Source organism: Gymnogyps californianus, chromosome 7 (assembly GCF_018139145.2).
Source record: "Gymnogyps californianus isolate 813 chromosome 7, ASM1813914v2, whole genome shotgun sequence".
Lineage (NCBI taxonomy): Eukaryota > Metazoa > Chordata > Aves > Accipitriformes > Cathartidae > Gymnogyps > Gymnogyps californianus.
In genome coordinates, this window is record NC_059477.1 from 3,113,201 (window position 1) to 3,128,122 (window position 14,922).

The 14,922-nt window shown below is 51.1% G+C and overlaps 1 protein-coding gene across 1 annotated transcript; it reads left to right on the top strand.

Annotated features, from left to right (window-relative positions):
• The first annotated feature begins 497 nt into the window (after positions 1-497).
• ACKR3 (atypical chemokine receptor 3) lies at positions 498-9,043 on the top strand. The gene is made up of 2 exons (XM_050900040.1): positions 498-532; positions 7,049-9,043. The coding sequence occupies exon 2, from the start codon at positions 7,076-7,078 to the stop codon at positions 8,168-8,170; it is 1,095 nt and encodes a 364-aa protein (XP_050755997.1). The 5' UTR covers positions 498-532; positions 7,049-7,075; the 3' UTR covers positions 8,171-9,043.
• Positions 9,044-14,922: the final 5,879 nt, after the last annotated feature.

Genomic DNA, 14,922 nt, shown 5'->3' on the forward strand with positions numbered 1-14,922 from the left:
TTTCATAACGGAAAGGGAATGGGCTCTGTCTCTCCTGCGTGAGGAACGTGCTCGCTATAAAAAGATAGCTGGAGGGAGGAACCTGAAGGGCAGGGAGGGCTCTGCTCTTGGCGAATGCAGGAGAGGGGAGGTTGCCTGCGACCCCTGGACAGCCAGCAGCTTTGCGGTTGCAGATGCTGGCTGGTATTTTTGGAGAGCTGGGGAGGAGATTGTACTACTTGATGTTATTTTCTGGCACACCAAGTAAGGCAAAACCACTCTACTTGCTTTTTTGGCTAAGTGACTCTGGCGTTCTGCTAGAGTGTCTTTATTTTTTTTTTTTTCCCTAGGATTTTCAGAGCCCGATTTAGCCAAGTGCTTCAGTACATGCTTATTTTTAAACCTAATCCTGTCGTCGTCTGAACTCATCGTGCTTCAATTCCGCCAACATCCACGGACTTCGGCGAGCACTCAGAATTTAAGCAGATGCCGAAACGCTTCGCTCACCGACAGCTGTGAAGTTTGGAGGACCTCATCCAGGGAGAGACACGAGGTACCTTACATCTCACCCGCTCTGTCTGCGGGACAGCAAGGGGCTCATCTCCCTCTGGCCGCCTCCTTCCCTGGCGCCTAAACCCGCGGCAGAGTCGTGAGCATGGTGGTGGATGGTCCAAGTGGCCTGCTTGGTGGCCTCTTGCGGTCTTGCTGCAGGGTGGCACTTCGGGCCGGTGGCAGCCCAAGATCTCAGTGGGGACAGAGGCACCCGACCAAGAGGTCGGGCCTTTCTCCAGCATGTTTCTTTGCCACGTGCTCCCCAGGACACCCCAGGGCGGTGTCAGCTGGGAGATGTTGGAGGTCTCTGGGGATGCGCGGGGTGAGTCCTGAGCAAGCTTCAGCGTGCACTTGGAGCTGCAGGAGGTGTAACATCTGCAGCTTAATCTTCTCTCTGCTGGCAGCAAAGCTGAAACTAATTGTGCCTTCACTTGCAGGGGTATAAATTTGATGCATTTGCCTCTGCTCCTTAATGAGCAACCTCTCTTTTTAAGAATTAAGATTGCTCTGCTGGCGCATGGGACTCTTTTTAACCCGCACCCTCGCTCTTTTTAGGTGGGTCCCTTCTGCCACAGAATAAAACATCTTGTTTTGCCGCATCCCTGACTTGCTTTAAGCTTGAGAACTTGTGCTAGGCGCTTTCATGGGAAAACATGTTCTCTTTTTAAGCATGCGTTCGCCAGCAGGTTTTAATGCAAGCTTTTTAATTGCCTGTGGAAATAGGATTAAGCATCTCTGGGGAAACAAAATACGTGCTTTCTGGGGGTGTTGAAGTCCTCAGGTTGCAAGTGCTAAAATGCCCTGTATCTTCCAAAAAGTGCTGGTTAAAATGTGTTAGCTAACCCGTTTCTCCTGGCTGGACAGTGGCTCCGTAACGATGAGATGATTTAGGCTCTCGGAGCTGTACGTGTCGGTGTGTGCTCCAGCAGCAGGGTTTGGGCAGGGGGGGAGCCAAGCCCCCGCTCCGGGTTATCTGGTGTTATTCAGAGCAGCCCGGTGGTACGTGCGTCAGATCCCTCGGAGCTGTCAGCGGCATTGTCAGGCTTCAGCAAGTTGTATCGTGCGGCTGTTGTGTTGGCAGGTAGATTATCATCTAATCCTACCATCTTTCCCGGGACAGACAGACAGACAGGCTGACCCTGCTGGAGCTGAATACAGACCTACCCGGTTCCTCTCCATGGGCTGTTTTAATCACCTGCCTTTCCTGTGCTGAGGAGGAGTGTGAAGGAGTGGATTTTCAGTTTTAGTTAGCGAGTTTCTGGCTTCCTGTTAATTTTTCTTGCCCTGGGTGAGGGAGTAGAGGTGAGAATCCGCTGCCTCCCCTTGCCTTGTCTTCTCAATATTTTACAGTGGTGGGGGGAAAAACAGATCAAAACAGAAAACAACTAGAAACCTGTTTTTCTTATTTTTTTTCTCTTTTTGCTCATTTTTCCCTTTCTTTTTTTGCTCTTTTCCCCTCTTTTTCCCTTCTCTTTTTGCTCTTCATGCTTCCTCCCCTTTTTCTCTTTTTGCGCGTCCCCCCCCTTTTTCTCTTTTTGCGCGTCCCCCCCCTTTTTCTCTTTTTGCGCGTCCCCCCCTTTTTCTCTTTTTGCGCGTCCCCCCCTTTTTCTCTTTTTGCGCGTCCCCCCCTTTTTCTCTTTTTGCGCGTCCCCCCCCTTTTTCTCTTTTTGCGCGTCCCCCCCTTTTTCTCTTTTTGCGCGTCCCCCCCCTTTTTCTCTTTTTGCGCGTCCCCCCCTTTTTCCCCTTTCCGCTCTCCCCCCGCTCCCTTCTCCCTTTTTCTTTCCGCTCTCTTTTCCCTTTCTTTCTTTTTTTTTTTCCTTTTTTTCCCTTTTTCTTCCCGTCCTGGTGTCAGTCCCCTTTCCCTCTCTCCTGCCACCGCCCGCCCGATGCTCTGGACCCCGCAACCCTCGATCCCCTCCTCCCGTTTAATGTTAACGGAGACCCCCGAAGAGCCACCACGCTCGCCTCTTTAACCCCCCTCTCCCTGCCTGGGCTTGCAGCGAGCCGCCCCTTCCCCGGGCCGCGCCGCTGCCGCCGCCGGCTGCCCCCGCAGCTCCCCCGGCGGGGGCCGGGCCGGGGCGGGCGGCGGGCCGGGGCCGCCCCCGAGAGGCGGTCCCCCGCCGCGGATATAAGGGGGTGGCGGCGGCGGGCACCGCTCAGTCGCTCCGCCAGCGCTCGGCGCCCGGACCGTCAGAGGTAAGGGCCGGGGAAGCGGAGCCTCAGCCCGGACGGGGGGGTGGGGGGGGCGCGTCGCGGGTGTCCGTGTCATCCCGGTCCCCCGCAGGAGGCTTGGAGTAGCGTGACCGCCGCAGCAGCCTCGCTCCTTCGGCCCGAGCTCCCCGTCGCTCCGCAGCCTCCCTCGGCTGCAACCCGCCCCGTCTTGGGATCACAATTTAGGGGGAGCCTCCTCTTCTCGCACCCCACCTGGTTTCCCCGTGGGCAGGTTAGCGGGCTGGCACACCTCGCCGTGGCAGAGGTTGGTGGCGTGCTGGGAGGGTCTGAGACTTTGGAGTCACCTGCTTCGGGCCCCTGCAGCATCCCACGACTGTCCCAGCACCGAGCGCTGCTTGCTTCTGGGTGCTCCTTTCCCCTGCGTGCCTAGGTGCGATACAGAGCTGCATAGGACGCTGGTTTCCCCAATTACTATTATCTTTTTTTTCAACTCAGAACTGTAGAAGAGAATTTAAATGTGCCAGGCTCAGTCATGCAAAGCCCCTTCAGGGCATGGGTGTCCTCCTGCGGTGGCCAAACGGCTTGGAAGGGACTGTGCTGCCCACCTCCCCATGCTGGAGAACCAGGCTGGTCCTTTGACATGGGAAGGGTGAAGGTGTGTAGGTGACAACCTGACCAGCCATCCTGGCTTTTCCTGGCGTAGCTCATTTCCTTTTCCACTCGGGAAGGGTAAAGCCCAGTTTGCCCGCACCCCTGAGCTGCCTGGAGGCAGGTCTGAGTACAGGCAGGACCGGGCTGCAAGATGCTCTGGGTGGAAGAAGGGGTACTGAGAAGTTCTCAGAAGCGTCGAGGGCTTGAACGCTGCCGCGCAGTGCTAGGCTGCCCTCCTAGGCAGGGATGCTCGTGCCTGTTTACTTTTTCACAGCCTGCAGCGGGTCCTGGGCGGGAGGTGGGATGGGGAGGGTGCAGTCCTGCAGGCTGCATCGGCTCCAGGGACATCTCTGGGTGTCTGGAGCAGGATTTCGGGTGCATCTCCTTTCCTTCGTGCCGTAACTCCTGCGAACTAGCAGGGACTGGCCACAGCACGCGTGCCTGCCGGGTGAAGGGGTGACGGCCCGCAAGAGCTTTGCAGTGCAGCGGACACAAAATGCAGTTCCAGCTGCCTTCACAAGTTTTTAGGATATCGTGCTGTCTGCAGAGAGCGCTAAAGCTATTTTTTTTTTAGGAGCACAGAGTGGCTTTATTGAGTTTGTCCGGTGGGTTCCCCCCACACCTCCCAGCTAATCTGGGTGGGAATCGGAGCTCGGGTTACAGCAGCTAATCCCGGACTATAGAGAGCCCGGCCTCGTAAGGCTGTAATATCTGAATATAGCCATCCTCCCCAGCAGGGATTTGAGCCTGGGAGGCCGTATCAGTTTCGGATTTTTATTACCGTGCTGGGGATGCGAAAGCGCGCAGGCGTGCGGGCGGCCCCGGACAGATGGATGCACGTGCGTGCAGCAGACCTGCTTTTGGAGTGGAGGCAGGCTGAGATTCGGGCTGAGCATCGTTTGTGTTCAGTAAGATGCCCGGGGTGGTTGTGCCCAGCTGGGATGGTGGTGCCTTCTCCTAGCTGCTGTCCTAGGCTGGCGGCCTCGGTGTCCCCAGCATCGGTGTGAGCCCCAGCTTCAAGGGCTTTCTGCTGCCCTGTTGCTCTCTCCACGCTCTCCCTCTCTGTTGACACCGGTGATCTGACACCCCGCAGCCAGGTCTGAGTTTATTCTCTGTTAGGGGATGTGCCGGAGGCTTGGCGGTGGGTGGTCACAGACCCGTCCTGGAGGTTGGGCTTGAGTTGGGGGTCTCGAGATGTGGAATGAGCCCACTCCCCTTGTTGGACCACGTGCCTTTGCAGAAGATGCCCAGGCCCACCCGTGCTACTTCTGTGGGGTGTTACGGGGGTAGCCTGGTGTTCCTCCTGCTCTGCTCACCTCACTGTCCGCAAATACCAGCAGGAGACGGTGGCCCGTGCCACAGGACTGGGAGTTTTGTGGCTTTTAGGGCGTTTGCTTTAGTTGCTATGGGGTTTTGAAATACAGGGACTTGGGGATGGTGCTGCTTCTCCCCGTGCTTGAGTAGGCCTTGAAAAGCATTTGCGGTGGGGACACAGCGGTAGTGGTGGGACCCTGGGTGAGGTCTAGCAGGAGAGACCCATCCCTCTCTCCCGCTTGCAGCCCTGGGCTGAAGCGAGCGTCCTGGGGAGCTGCGCCTGGACAGCGCGCGTCCCTGCTGCCTGCACCAACCGGGTGGTACAGGCAGCTTGAGGGTGGCCTGCGTCTCTGCCGGGGGGGCAGGATTAGCCCTTCTGCCCTGCGTAGACATGGGTTAAATCGCCCTCTGCTTTCTTGAGCTGGAGACGGGGGATCGTCTATCCCGGGACAGAACGCTGCCACTGTCTCGGCTCCCTCTTTAGCCAGCGTTTTAGCAAAATCCGTACTTAATTTGGTTTGAATCTCAACTCCGTCTTTCAGCAGGCCAGCAGGATGAAAGCCTGGAAGGCTGCGTAGATTTGAAGCGATAGGCTAGATCTCCTCGCGGGGCCAATTCAGGCCCTGTTTGTGGAGAGATTTGATCTCCCCTGGATGCGTGCACGGCCCCCCTCATTGTTAGTGCCACCAGCTTCCCCTCCACTGAGACAATAGTGCCTTGAGTCCTCCCCGGTAATCTCCCCCCTTATCTCCCTTCTCTTCCGTAGCCTGTATTCCTGGCAGGCAGGGAGGGTGGGAAATTTGGGAAGAGCCAATTATGTAGGTGGAGGAGCGCGAGGTGCTGTGTCAACCCACATCCCTTTTCGGGGAGCAGGGGTGAGAAGAGGATGCTCAGCACAGGAGCCTGTCCAAGCTCTTGCCTGCTCGCTGTCCCCTCCATGCTCCCGTAAGCCCCACCAAGAGGTCCTATGGTGGGGTCAAGGATGTTCAGAGATACAAGTGGCTGCAGGAGTTCTTTCCCCCGTTGCTCTCTCTGGCTACTTGCTCATGCTGGTGTTGCCCCCAAGGCCGGGGCGGCATCGGGGGTACCTCTCACTGCTGGGGCTGGGGATATGGGGAAGAACAAGGTGGCCACCGTTCAGGATGCTGGAAGTGTCCACGGTAGGGACTATGGGTGAGCTGGCTGACCCAATACTCTGGCTCAAGTGAAGCCATGGGGGAATGAGGTGGGGTCCATCGCTTGGAAACCCACCTCTCCATCTTTATTTCGGCGTGCCCCAAGCCGGAGCCTACGGACACGGGGCTCCAAAACTTGCTTGGCTGAAGGGTGGTGGTCGAAGGTCCACGCCGACTGCTGCCGTGGGTGGTACTGTTGGCCCTGTGGGGTGGGAGGGTCCCAGCAGGAGAGGCAGTGTTTTTACGCTACCCCAAAAGCACAACGGTAATTAGCAGCCCAGCTTCAGAGTTTACGTAAGCTGTGTGGGTCTGCTGGGACCCTTCCTTCTGCTGGCGAGGAAGTTAACGAGGAGCCCCTGGCTTTGTCCGCTGCCTGCCGATGGAAGAAGGCGCTGAAGAGGCAAGAAAAGTAGATGTAGAAAAGCAAAAGGGTGGGGAGGAAGCAGTTGTGGAGCCAGTTGGGATGGCGGAGCGTTTTGTAAATCAAAGCGCTCTCCTAAAAAGAAAACTTAAGCCCAGCAGACCTACTCAGTGGTCAAGCTCCGACTTTTTTTTTCTTTTTTCAAAGCTACGTGATAATCGTTAAACGGAGGGGATGCTTTGTAAAATAGAATTCAAGGGAAGGGGGGAGGACGGAGCAGGATTTAAATTTAAAATTGAATGAGGGTACAAAGCCCCTTAGTTCCCCATTTCTGCTTAATGCAGCTAGAGCTGGGCTCGACAAGATGCTGACCAGAGCTTGTGGTAAATGTTTTACAGTACCATGTATCAGGCAGATCAATTCTACTACACTTGAGGGAGTGCAGATAAAATGGCTTAAAGATTCCCCTGCTGAAAGCGATAGTATCATCATTTATGCTGGAGAAGACAGATTTAGTTGCCTGACATTTATTTGGCCACGGTGTACTTTGCGGATTTCACACCCGGGGACGATAGCCAACCTGATGATGTCAGGTGGGAGCTGCAAGAAAAAAAAAAAAATTCACACAAAAAGCTAGTGCTGTTCCTCTTTTGTTGACCAGATGAGTTTTGCTATGTGTCTGTTTTGGTTGTTTTACTCCACGGATCTCTCTAATGGAAATTGCCTTACAAGAGTAGGATATGCCTAAAACGGCGTGTTCTGCGTGTGGTTTGTGGTATGAAGATGGCAGCAGAAATATCTCTGTTAACTTAGGTTGTTTCTTTTGGTCCTATTTTGCCTGTAGGTCGCTCGATCTCCAAACTGAGCGAACATGAGCGCGCTCGATTTGACTTCCATCCTTGATTTTCTGGAAACAGCCAACTTGACGGAGATCAACTGGACGTGCAACAACGGTGACTGTATCACAGTTGATGCGACAACATGCCCTGGCACGCTCAACAAAAGCGCCCTGCTATACACTCTGTCCTTCTTCTACATTTTCATCTTTGTCATAGGGCTGGTGGCCAACTCGGTTGTGGTGTGGGTCAACCTCCAAGCCAAAATGACTGGCTACGAAACCCACCTCTACATCTTTAATTTGGCTATCGCCGATCTGTGCGTCGTCATCACCCTTCCGGTGTGGGTCGTCTCCCTCGTCCAGCATAACCAGTGGCACATGGGAGAAATCACGTGCAAGATAACTCATCTTATATTTTCCATCAACTTGTACGGCAGCATCTTCTTCCTGGCTTGCATGAGCGTGGACCGCTACCTCTCAGTTGCCTATTTCACCAATTCCAGCAATCGCAAGAAGAAGATAATCCGTCGCTGTATCTGCATCTTAGTGTGGCTTCTTGCCTTCTTCGCATCTCTCCCAGACACCTATTATCTCAAGACGGTCTCTTCCAACAACGAAACCTATTGCCGTCCCGTCTATCCAGAGGAGAGCTTCAAAGAGTGGTTGATTGGCATGGAGCTCATCTCCGTCGTGCTGGGCTTTCTTATCCCTTTTCCCATCATTGCTCTCTTTTATTTCCTCCTTGCGAAGACCATCTCCGCCTCCAGTGACCAAGAGAGGAAGAGCAATGGGAAGATCATTTTCTCCTACGTTGTCGTGTTTCTTGTCTGCTGGCTACCCTACCATGTAGCTGTCCTGCTTGACATCTTCTATAGCCTTCATTTCATACCTTTCAGTTGTCAGATGGAGAACTTCTTATATGCCACTCTTCACATCACTCAGTGTTTCTCTCTAGTCCATTGCTGCGTCAACCCCATCCTGTACAGCTTCATTAACCGCAACTATAGATACGAGCTCATGAAAGCCTTTATTTTCAAGTACTCTGCCAAAACTGGTCTCACTAAACTTATTGATGCTTCCAGAGTGTCGGAAGCAGAATACTCTGCTCTGGAGCAAAATGCTAAATGACTGCAACCCCATAAAGAAACCTCCTTGACTCCCTGACCTTTGGTTTTTTGCGTGTTGGTTGTTTTTGTTTTGTTTTGTTTTGTTTTTAATCCCCTCCTTTCCCTGTGCTTGTTATGAACGGGGCATGAATTCCAGCCTACAAAAGAGAAATTAGCAAACTGTAATTTAAGAGTAGAATCAGGTGCAAAATGGAAGTGGTACCAAAATTAAGCCTTTTGTTGGTGTGTTTTGTTTTGATCTCCTCCTAACCCGGTCTGGACTTCTCGACAACGCTATGCAAATGGAAATGCCTTTCTAGCAGAGAAAGCCATTGTGTACCATAGATAACATGCATTTCCAGGATAAGCTTTTTCTTCCACATGTAGATTCCCTCTTGTCTCCTTGTGTATGTTATATATATATAGTGTGTTGTATTTAAAAGCTCGAGACTTTATTTTCTGGCTCTTGGTGTACCTTATACAATGGTATTTGAAAGTTAAATATATTTTTATCATGTATTTGAAGTATATTGCTGATGAGTGTATCCAGAGTGCTGTAGTCTGAGTGTTAGGTTGCCATTTGGTTTCAACTATCGTAGGTAAGAGGATGCCGATAAATAGCAGAATGGAAATGATCTCTTAGGTGCGTCCTCCCTGGCTGGCACACTTTATCGACCGTAGCTTTATGTGGTGGTCATACCCACATGTCTGGAGCATGAAATGTATGTAGTGTAATATAGTTACCATCATGTTAAAATTAACAGTATTGTAAGAGTTGTTAACTCCTACGCCCGTACTTCACAAAGCTGTATCCTTATGCACAGAATGAATGATCTTACTTCTGAGAGTTGTCTCTATTTGTAAGTTATTTTTGTAAAATAAAGATCTGGGAAAAAGAAAAAAAAAAATCTATGCCTACCAGTGGTTTGACTTGCCATCCTCCTCCTCCTCCTCCTTAAGGGGAAAAAAAAAAAAAAGAAAAAAAGCCAAAAAGACAAAATCTCAAAGCCACCTTCTCCCCTTTGTTTGGTGCAGGAGCAAACAGGTCAGTCTGTGTTTTCGTGATGTTTGTTGAGGGTGGGCAGAAACCATTGAATGGAGGAATGTGAGACTGCACCGGTGCGTGGCGAGAGGGGAAGGGGTGGGAGGAGCGGGTCTGCGGAAGGCTGTGCTGTTCGGGAAGGTAAAGCTGATGGATTTATAAGGTGAAAGCTGTTGGGAGTGATGAAAGGCTGTGCTTGTAGCTTAGAAATTAAACACGTGGAACTACAATATGGAAGTACACAGATGGAGCGGATATTTGGACTAATCCGGGTTCAGTCCTCTGCAGTTTTTGCTTGTGATGGAATTTGGGGGTTAGCAGTCCTGATAGCATTAAATCCCTTTTTATCTCTTCTTCTCTTTGTTATGGTTTGCGTTGAATTTGCAATGCAGTATTGCCAAAGTGTGGGGCGAGATTCAGCCGCTGCGGGATGTATGAAGTAGATCTTTAAGCCAGCAAAGCACTTGAATCGTGGTCGTTCTGCATCTCAAGACGAGGTAACTAATGTTAACTCAGCGATGTCTCACAGCCGTTGCTGACTTGCTGTTGCTGGTTTGTGTGTTTTGCAACTCTGGCGCAGGGCTAACTGTTTTGCTGTGAAGGCTACGCTTAAATTCCTATTAAATCAAAGCATGCCCTCGTCCCTCTCAGATCCCAACAGCCAAACAATTTTGTAATGACTGTCTTTTGTTTCTTTCTACATGTTACATTGCTGCCTCCTCAAAGGTGATCCTATAAAAATAGATGTTTGCCAGCGCTGCAAAGTCTACCATCCCCTCCTTGTACTTGGTGTTTCTAAAAAAGCGCTGGTCCATCCCCAAATGGAGGAGCCGGTTGCAGAGAAGGGCTGCCGGCGTAACTGTCACAACGTCGCTACACAAGTACAGCCTTTTGTGCTGACGCTTCTTTTAAGAGATGGGTATTTTGAGCTTCCCGTAAGCCTTTCTTAAGGTACTGCTGACCTGCAAGGAAAAGCGCTCCCTCATGCTGATAGTTAAAACTGGAGGTGATGTGTTAATGCTGAGAAGTTAATGTTCCTGATTTAGCTGGGCGTTGCTTCCCGTGCCCCGGCATCCATACGTGTAGTTGTGTGTCCTCACCAAAGGTGCTGGGTACGGCTCTGGCATCCCCCTCCCGTGTGCCTGGCAGGGCGTTGCTCAGTTTATAGCAGCATAACTATTTCAGTTCAGGTTCCGTCTTGGGCAGTATGTTGTTTTCATGCGATGCTGTAGCTGGTTTGGAGGTTTGAGTTGGCAGAAGCTCACAAATTTTTTTTTTCCCCCCTCTCTCTCTGCAGTTCAGTACTCGCAGTGCGGCGTCAGCCCTGGAAATATCCCGGGTGGTGCCGAGCGTCGGGGAGGTCCTGCAGACCCGCTGCGTAGACCAGACCGATAAAGTCTCCAGGCCTCTTCCCTGGGGAGGTGAATCGTGGTGGGACGATGCCTTTTTCCAAAAGCGGGGTCAGACTGAGAGAGCAGGTAAAGGTCGGGACCGCGACCCTCGCTGTCAACAGCTGTAGCATCGCACGTGCGGGTCCTTCCCAGCTCCTCGGATGGGAAGACCTGGGGCTGAGCACCCACCTTGTCTCCTTGGCCCCTGAAAGGACAAGAGGAGCTGGGAGGCAGCACCCCCCCGCCCTCGCCGGCAGCGCTGGAGCTTGGGAAGGGTGCACGAGATCCTCTCCGGGGATCGGCACTACTCGTGTGGAGGTGGGCCGCCCCGAGGTGGCCGTGACCCTGTGAGAAGGGTGGTAGTGGGCAGATGATGGGAAATCGGTGGAGGGCAGAACAGTGCAGAGGGACAGAAGGATAGAGTTTGTCTGGCATTGTTGCATATTTCTCATTAGGACTTGGTTTTGTGCAGAAAATTCTCAAAAAATCAAACTTTGGCAGAGGTATAATAGAAAAAAAAAGTGTGCATGTTCTAGGAGGCTTTCCTCTTGGTTTTGGGTGACAGAATACCCCAGCTGGTATTTGCACTGAGACCAAAAAAGTGGGTTTGGACCCCTCGGAGTATGATATGAGGGAATTTATCAGCGGATAACAGGTGAGTGAAAATACTCATTCTCAGGTAGATGTGACTTAGTGATTGATGTGATGGCTGCTGTCACCTTGTTTGGCCAAATGTCCCGACCCTGGAGCTGGGGGTGTTACGAAGGGTCCCTGCTGCGGGGCTGTGGCTTTGGGGCAGGACTGGTGGGCTGCCCGCCCCTGCCCAGGGATCTCCTTTGTTCCTCTGACAGCTTACAGGTGTACGTGGGGGTTCAGGTCTTGCCTTTGCAAGGAGGTCAAATTCACTACGTTAAGGCTTCGGTGGAAAAATGAGTAAAAATCGAGACATAATCCATGCTGGAGCAGATCCTCCTGCTTAACTCTTGGGCTTTATGGCTGAAAGCATCCCAGCGCTGTCAGACTCTATGTGCCTCGGAGGCAGGCACTGAGCAAATAAAAATACATCTGCTCTGTGAGAAAGGAATTTTTTTTTTTTTTTTTAATATAGAAAGTACAGTCCTGCTTTATTGTTACTTAAACACAGATTTCCTTTTATGAGCCATAAACGACATTCAGGTGTAGCGCAGTGACTTTAAATCAGCTCCTCTGGCAACCATCTAGATAATGTATTGTAAGAAATGCCTAACTGGCCTGTTTCTCCTTTGGCTAATTCATCGTTTCAATGCTGCTGACTTTAGATACTAGCCTTTCATGAGTTCACTGAGCGTAAAAGCCATTTAAAGTTCCTAAGAAGCAAGAAATAACTCAGCTGTGAGCAATATTTAAGCACGTGGCGGCGGCGGCGGCGCTGCCAAAGCCGGCTCTTAATCTGTTTGAGAGAGCTTCTCGATGAGAAGAAGTTGGGCTGGTACTTTGAGGAGCCGGGGCTCAGTCCCTGTGATGGGGTGTGGGGCTGAGCAGTGCATGATGCAATGGGGATGGGGTTTGGGGGGAACCAGGGTGTACGGAGCCCAGGGTTTGCTTTTAGCCTCCCCACTCCATTACGGTGTGTGGCTGAAGAGCATCTGAGCCAAAGTCTGCTCTGATTTACACCCGGGATTTACAGTAGGATAATGCTGCTGATTTAAAGGGAGCTATCCAGGATTTATAGGGCTTTTTATAAGTAGGATCAGGTATTTTAGCCATAAGCCTGTGCAAATGTATGGGTGTGAGTGCAGATGTGCGCATCTGCATCACTAATGCAATGTAATACCCATGTACAGCCGTAACACAAAGACGTAATAATAGCAACACAACAGATAATAATGATGTGAGCTTGCTTTTGCAAAAGTACTTGCATTACAGGGTTATAATATGATTCGAACCAGGCTCACAAAGATCCTGTGATGGATAATCCAGCTGTAGCCCTAAAGCATGTGGGCTGACTCTTCTAACATGAGAAAAATCAGTTTCCTTCCCTTTTGGTAGTCGCTGTTTGAAAACAATTCCCTTTTTTGTGTAAGTCTTGATCTATTTGGGTGTCTGGGATTATGTGGAATACGTGCGAGGCCTTAGCTAAAGGTGTCTATCCTGGAAATGTTATAACTTCATAGTACCCAAAGAGATACCAACATCCCAGTGATGCTGTGAATCCAGGGAGGCCACTCAGTCCTATGGCTAAAATATTGAGCAGGATGCTCTTCGTCGCTGGAGTGGGAGCATCAGAATAAAGCCTTTCTGGTTATTTACCTTGCCAAGCAGGTATATATCTTTACAAGAAAGTAACTGGGAAACCAGCCGGACCCTCTGCAGATGCCAGTGGGCTGAGCTCCCATGTGAAGTACGAAATCAGTGCGACTCAACGGGTCTGCTTCAACAGGGGGTCTGGGCCGCTGTACGTCGTACGCTGCTTCTTGACATCATCTGGTTTTAAGCCAGCTCTGATGATGGATGTTTTTGCCCCTCGCCTCTAGGTTAAGAGGGGGGAAAAAACCAAACCCCTATCATGTTTGCTGTGTCTGTACAGTGCTATTTCCAGACTAAAGAAAAAGAATTAAATTACACTTTAACAGAACGATACCGACAACAGCAAAGGTCAGGAAACTTTTAAGTAAGGTCACCCTATCGATTGCAACAGTGAAAGGATAGACATCAAATACTTTGCTGTGAAAGGCTGAAAAGAAGTAAATTCAGCATGATATATTGAAACCCGAGTCTCTTTCATATGTTGCAGAGCCTCTGACATAGCAGGTTTACTGTTCAAGCTGAGATATGTTGCCTTGCCAACATATATTCTGAGTTACCCAAGCAGATTTAATGTTTTTGCAGTAGTGACTTTTCCTTTTTTTGGGGGGACACTTCTCTTTTTCTTTACAAAAAATTGTTGCAGAAGATTTCAAACCTACCTAGGAAATGACCTTAATCAATTTAGTTCCACCGATGAGTATGAAAACTCAGATCTTTCTTTTTGCTTTCTCTAAACTTTGTCTTGCTTGCATTGAGTAGGGTGACCGAGTCACAGCTTGATAGAAAAGTGCGTTTTGTTTGTTGTGGGTTTTTTTTTTATCCATCCAAGTGGCAGCTCTGTTTTGTCCAGAAGGATTGACGTGACTGACAAGTGTTTTGAATTTCTAAGCTCCAAGGTCTCAAAATGCATGAAAAGCGAATGACACACACACAAAAATGTAAATCTTTGGAAAACAAGCACCAACTACACGCACAAAAAATAACAATTCTGCAAAAGGGTGACAGACGCTGCATTCATTCTTTCTTTTCCCCCCCCCCCCCCTTTTTCTTTTTAATAAGTCAGTGTTTCTGGGCCACCTGCAGGCACATTTATGTCTTCTGCGGCAGGGAATCGGGACGCACAATAAGCCAAAGTCACGGTCGTCGTGCGTCAGGGTGGGTCTATCTGCATCTCAGGGTTACGGCTCCCATCGCCGCCAGCTCGCCAGGATCTGTTCCCGTCAGCTCCACATCGATTGGGGCGACGCTGTGGGTCTTAGGCCGATGGGCACGCGACACTTGAATATCCTCATTTTTTAGGGCTTGGGTTGCAGGAGTCCCGAGAGAGTGAAACCATCGAGCCGGGCTGTGCAAACGCAGCCGGAGGCAGTGCCTGACCCACGGAGCTCACATCCCAACCCTGTTGAAGGTGGGTAAGGTGGGCTTCGAGACAGGAGAGCTCTGCTGGTCCCAGCACTTGCCTGGTGTGCACTGGTTGGTGGGGGGGGTCCCAGACTGGGACTAAGGCGTCCCCTGGGCTGTCCCCAAACAGGCTCTGCTGCAGGCTGCTTCGGTTTAGGTCTGTGGGATGCTGTTTCTGGAGAGCAGAAGGTGTGAGAGGGAAGGAAAGTCAGATTTCTCGTCTCCGGACCAGCGAGCTGGCATCTCCCTTCCTCCAGGCACCCCATTGCAACCTTGTTGTCACTTGCTGTCCTGGGTAATGACTGGGGCAAAGTGGGGTTTGCTCAGCTCGGGATTATCCATGACAGCCATGTGAACCTCCTCTGGAGGGCATTTTAATCATTTTTGGCTCCTTTCTTCAAGGACTGATAAAATAGCTGAAACCACACCACCTGAACGCAGGACGTGACTTCATGAAGCAGCCCGTGAGCCCTCTGTGGCACGGCCACGCTCCCTCCTGGCTCTCTTTTTCCACGCGGCCTCACTCTCAGACCAACGCAGGATGAAGGGTATGGGAATCCTGCGCTGTGCGAAGGATGCTGAGCCCTTGAAGACGTGGTCCGGAGCTCTTGTCTCTAACCTAGCCAACTTGTTCCAATGGCTGGCTTGAATTTC

Bases quoted from the DNA above. Each gene is read 5' to 3' on its own strand.
- ACKR3 (XM_050900040.1), top strand. From the start codon at position 7,076: ATGAGCGCGCTCGATTTGACTTCCATCCTTGATTTTCTGGAAACAGCC.